The 4820-nt window shown below is 42.1% G+C and overlaps 1 protein-coding gene across 1 annotated transcript in view; it reads right to left on the bottom strand.

The window, feature by feature from the left end:
• trim23 (tripartite motif containing 23) overlaps nt 1-3321 on the bottom strand; it is a gene marked incomplete in the record, with an annotated part of 13256 nt that extends 9935 nt beyond the window's left edge. The window contains 5 exon segments of the mRNA XM_035667585.1: nt 185-367; nt 458-736; nt 821-942; nt 2147-2309; nt 3000-3321. Of these exon segments, the coding sequence (XP_035523478.1) occupies nt 185-367; nt 458-736; nt 821-942; nt 2147-2309; nt 3000-3098 (846 nt within the window).
• Nucleotides 3322-4820: the final 1499 nt, after the last annotated feature.

The raw sequence follows: 4820 nt of genomic DNA, 5'->3' as shown, positions 1-4820 counted from the left end.
AAGTAGTTTACATTCTGCACACACAATGACATTAAAATGTTTTTATATTCTGTACTCCTGACAGTAGAATAAACCACTATAAACCTATAAAAAGCCCGGTCATTAAAAATATATGTTGTGCTATACCATGCAACCACCAGAATATATCAGTACAGTGGTTAGGTGAAAAGCAGTCCTTTCTTACGTGTTCAGTGTGTGCCATTCCAACTCCGTCCTCTACTATCTGCTCTCCGCCTTCTATCTGCTGCACGATGCCCACCAGCTTCCTCGAGTACTCGGACACTTCGTCCGTGAAGGTGCGGATGCAGTGGGCCATGTCCAGAATGGACGCACGGATCTGATTAGCTTCGGTCTCGAGAACAGCATGCTGGAGAGACAGTTGGGAAACACATGAGCGCCTCTCTTTGGATGAGTACATCTAATGTGAGACCGGTTGCTGTAACTTGTTTTGAGCTACCTTGTGTCCCTGGTGCTTGCCGTACTCCTTGCACACGCAGCACATGAGCGGTCCGGACTGACAGGCCTCCTCCAGGCAGACGAACTCAATGGCGTGGACCTGATGCTGCGGGCACAGGGTCTTCTCGTGGGGCTTGTCCGCCAGCGGCACCCGGCGGTGTTTGGCCAGTGTGCGGGTGGAGTGGGTGAGCTGGGAGCACTCGGCACACAGGTGGGTGGCACACACCGTGCAGTACATAGAGGCTGTGTGGCTCTCGTCCTCGTCACAGCGGATGATACACTAGATGAGGAGAAGAACTGTGAATGAGAGGTGCAGAGGGAGAGAGGGTGACTGCAGAAAACAGTAGAATCACAGGTGCCTTACTTCTCCCATCCCTTTCAGGGCGTCCTCCGCCATTCCCGACTGGTTGGTAGCTCCATTCTGGAGTCGCTCCAAGAGTTCAAGCAGAGCAAAGTTCTTCTTCAGACCCCAAACTCCAGAGTCCCCTAAACACGTGTGGAAATAAGGAAAACACTCTGAGACAAGAAGACAGCAGCAGGTGAAGAGCCCCCCCCCTCAATACAGAGATAATGACAAAGAACTGTGAAATATGGTGGCTGCAAAATGCCCAAAAATATCCATCTATAGCCAGTGGTTGGTTTGTCCTTCTTAGGCTACTGTAGAAAACATGACTACAGTACACAATCTACAAACCTGAGTGATAAAACACTCACTTTAAGGTAACAAAAACATCAACATTCCTCTATTCAGTGATTATACACTTATAAAAACATAACTATAAATATTATACTCAAATTTCTGCTAATACGTCCTCCTTAATGTACACACTGGACTTTTCAACAGGACACACACTCCTGTAGCAGTAAGTATGTTTACTATGAATGAATTGTGTGTAAAAATTAGCACTTTGCAATATAACGCAAGCAAATACACATAAGTTGAATCTAGTCAAAAATAATTTTAGTGCAGCTCTCTAATTTAGAGCAGATTTCATACAATGTGTGCTTCAGTGACAGCAGATCCTTTATTTATCCCAGGGGGGAAATTGTCATGTCATAGCAGCCGTACGCTAACGAACCACACGGTACAGTGCAAAAACAAATGGAACTGTAACTGTGAACTTTTAAGATGGATAATTAGAGCAACATTGACACATCTATCCTCACATCTATACACGACTTCCCAGGAAAGTTACGGGCTTTTCAATCAACTTTGGTTGGATGTTCCTGTTTTCATAAATAACTGCAGTTTCTGCTTAAATTCAGAAGAAAAGAAAAACCCAGAAGTCCCCAGACGGTGTCGTAAGGTTCTCTGCTGGTTTGACCTGATATGATGACAACTGAAGGGAAGATGCTCAACAAACCTTCCAGATTTTCTCCGGCCAGAGAGACATGTCACCTGACAGATGTGTCTGCCTCGAGTTCTCCGGAGTCCCAAAGCATTAGAAACTGGTTCACATCCTTTTTTACCTCGGCAGAATACGCCTGAATACCTCTGTGCCTGCTGTATCACTGTTATGCACATGGCTTGTCTGAGTTAAACTGAGCAGAGCTGGTCTGTCTTATGTTATAATATCCAAAGTATTGAAACAACTGGCCAAGATAAGCCAATTCAGAAGAAAAGACGCCTTAAAATGTATAAAATTCAAACAGGAGACAGATGTTTTATTACAGTAATCCTCTTACTCACCCAGCTCAGTGACCTGTCTGTCGAAGGGGCAGCGGACTGCTCGACCGTGTAGGGGCAACCGGGTTAGACAGTCGTGGCACACTGTGTGACCGCAGAGCAAGAGACGAGGGACCTTGTCCCCTTGCAGAGAGAAGACGTCCTCACACACACCGCACTCCAGCACCTGAAAATAAAACACACAAACCTTGATGAACTTCCAGAAACATCCTATCTGTGACAGCCACTGCTGCAGGGAGGGAGAGATTTAATATCTGGCACTGAGTTCATAGTTTAAGTGATTTATGCAGAGAGAGAGAGAGAGAGAGGAAGAGAGAGAGAGACTGTAGGAGTCCATTAGAGTCAGTGAATATCTCAGTGGGAGGTGCAGTCACCTTGACTCACAGCATTTCAGGTGGTTAACTCTCTTGTTTTCTAACTGTGATCTTTAAATTAAAGCTGTTAACACAATATTAAGAGGAGCAGGTTTTAAATAGGATCACGTTACTGAGCTGTGCCACCACACAGAGGAGCTGCAGTCAACCACAGCTACCCCCCAGCCTCCCCCAGCCTCCCCCAGCACTGTAAGCATGCAGCAGACACAAACATCAGCCTTGTGATGATGCATAAACCTCAAACTAAGTCCGTTATATCATCAGAAGTGCGCAGAAACCTTCTTCCGATACAACTCTCGCACGCAGCTCATCTAGAGTCGACGTGACGCTCTTGGCACCCAGCGCCAGCAACGCCAACGCAGCAGCCTTCAGCCAGAACCAGGAGCCACGAAGACTGCTGCCTTTCCCCTGCGTGCTAAACCAACCAAACAAGACGTAATGTAGCTGTTAGCCGTGGTTTTTTAGGGACAGCATTGTACAACCTTAACCGTGCCTCCGTTAGCTCCCCTCCCGTGTCGGATACAGGGCTCCATCGTCGCTACGGCGCCCTGCTTGTTTATTCCTGCTGCAGCAGCGGCCATTCTCGGACGACAGCGCAGAGGACTGAGCGGGTGCGAGAGGACAATCCTGCATGTACTTCCGGTTTCGCTCCGTAAGCCCTGTTCGCAAACAGTGGCGCTTTTTCGTCTTTTGTTCTCGCGTTTTTTGCCCCCATTTAGGACACAATGAGCTTAATCGTCGTGTCACAACCCGCAGTTGTTTTACCGATAGTTTAAGATAGATTTCGCCCCTGGCAGATAGCGAGACACATTGTGACGTCTTCTGCTTCCGCCTTTTTAAGTGCATGCGCAGTGCCACCGAGAACGTGACCTGGTGCAGTTGGTGCATAAGCCCAAAGGGACAACTTCACACTGCTTGTTTTGTCAACCAACAGTCCAAACATTAAATTTAGTAATAAATAAATAATTAAAAGAAAAACAGCAATCCTAACATTTAGAAAGCTGAACCATCAAATATGAAATTGTTCAATCATTTCATTCAATTCAAATAACAGTCTTGATATTATTAATCGGACTAAACATTTTAGATTATATGAATAAACTGTTAGGTTAGGCTTAATTCATAACAGGAACATCATATTTTTAATTAGCTCTTTGTGTGTTAACAAAATCTTGGTTAAATTGTTAAAAATAACTAGAAAAGAAAACTATGGAAGAATTATAAAAAGTTAGAATATTTCCCTCTTCAAATGTGGTGGATAAGCACATTCACCACTGTCTAATCTAAACAGACAGAATAACTGTGCATATACTATCTGTATAAATGCATATATTTAAATAACCACTTTGAGCACGATGCAATCTGACACTATATTTTATTGACTTTTGTATCTTGTTCTTTTTCAGCTTTGTTGTCCCTTGTTGGGGTTGTCAATGAATGCGTTTGTCCAGAAGCTAATAGAGAAAGCAGTGAGTGTGTTACGCCGTTATTATGTATGATGCATCATAAACACTTTTTATAAGTGTGGATTTTTGTTCAGTTATTTGTAATCTGTATGCAGGACCAAAAGTGTAAGAGGCGTTGAATGCAATCTATAGTGCAAAAATGTTATTTTCATAAAGGATGAGTCACAGCATGTAATACCGTCTATATAAAATCCTTCGAAGATATAGGCCTTATATTAAAACTAGTGTGATTCTTAGAAATGTTTGATTATTCCAATCCCTCAGCTTTTATGACATGTATTCAGAAGTTTCTTTATCTTTATTATTGATTTGTCTTTTTCGTGTAGATTTTCTGTCTGAATCTGTCAGGTCAGTAAGGAAGCGTATTGCTGATTCCTATTTGATTTTGTAAACAGTTTCTGCATTAAGAGGTTTCAGGTTTCTTCTTTTGTCTACAGTAAAAATGTTCTGCCACTTTAAGTTTTAAGTTGAACCTAATCATGTTATATTTTATTATATTTCTATATTGAATTTTAAGTTTATATTAAAAAAAATTTGTATTTTTTTAATTATTACGTTCTTACTGTTCTACTTTGTGCTACCTCAGGAGTCGGGCAAAGTTAGATTTTCATTGTTCGTACTAGCTTGTGTTCATACTGTACATATGACATCTTGACTCTTATACCCACCCTGTATATAAAGTATGCATTACATTAACTGACCCACTCTTCTGCACAGCTTTCTCTTCTCTATCTTTCTTATCTTTACTATTTATATTTTGAAAGTACTTTATTTTTCTGTGTGATTTGAATAATTGTATAATTGTATATTTGATATTGTTATGTGTATATTTTCATA

The sequence above is a fragment of the Morone saxatilis genome, unplaced genomic scaffold (assembly GCF_004916995.1).
Source record: "Morone saxatilis isolate NCDOM2014 unplaced genomic scaffold, NCSU_SB_2.0 Contig21, whole genome shotgun sequence".
NCBI lineage: Eukaryota > Metazoa > Chordata > Actinopteri > Moronidae > Morone > Morone saxatilis.
Note: the sequence above shows the minus strand (reverse complement) of the source record. Positions and strands in the feature narration are given on the sequence as shown.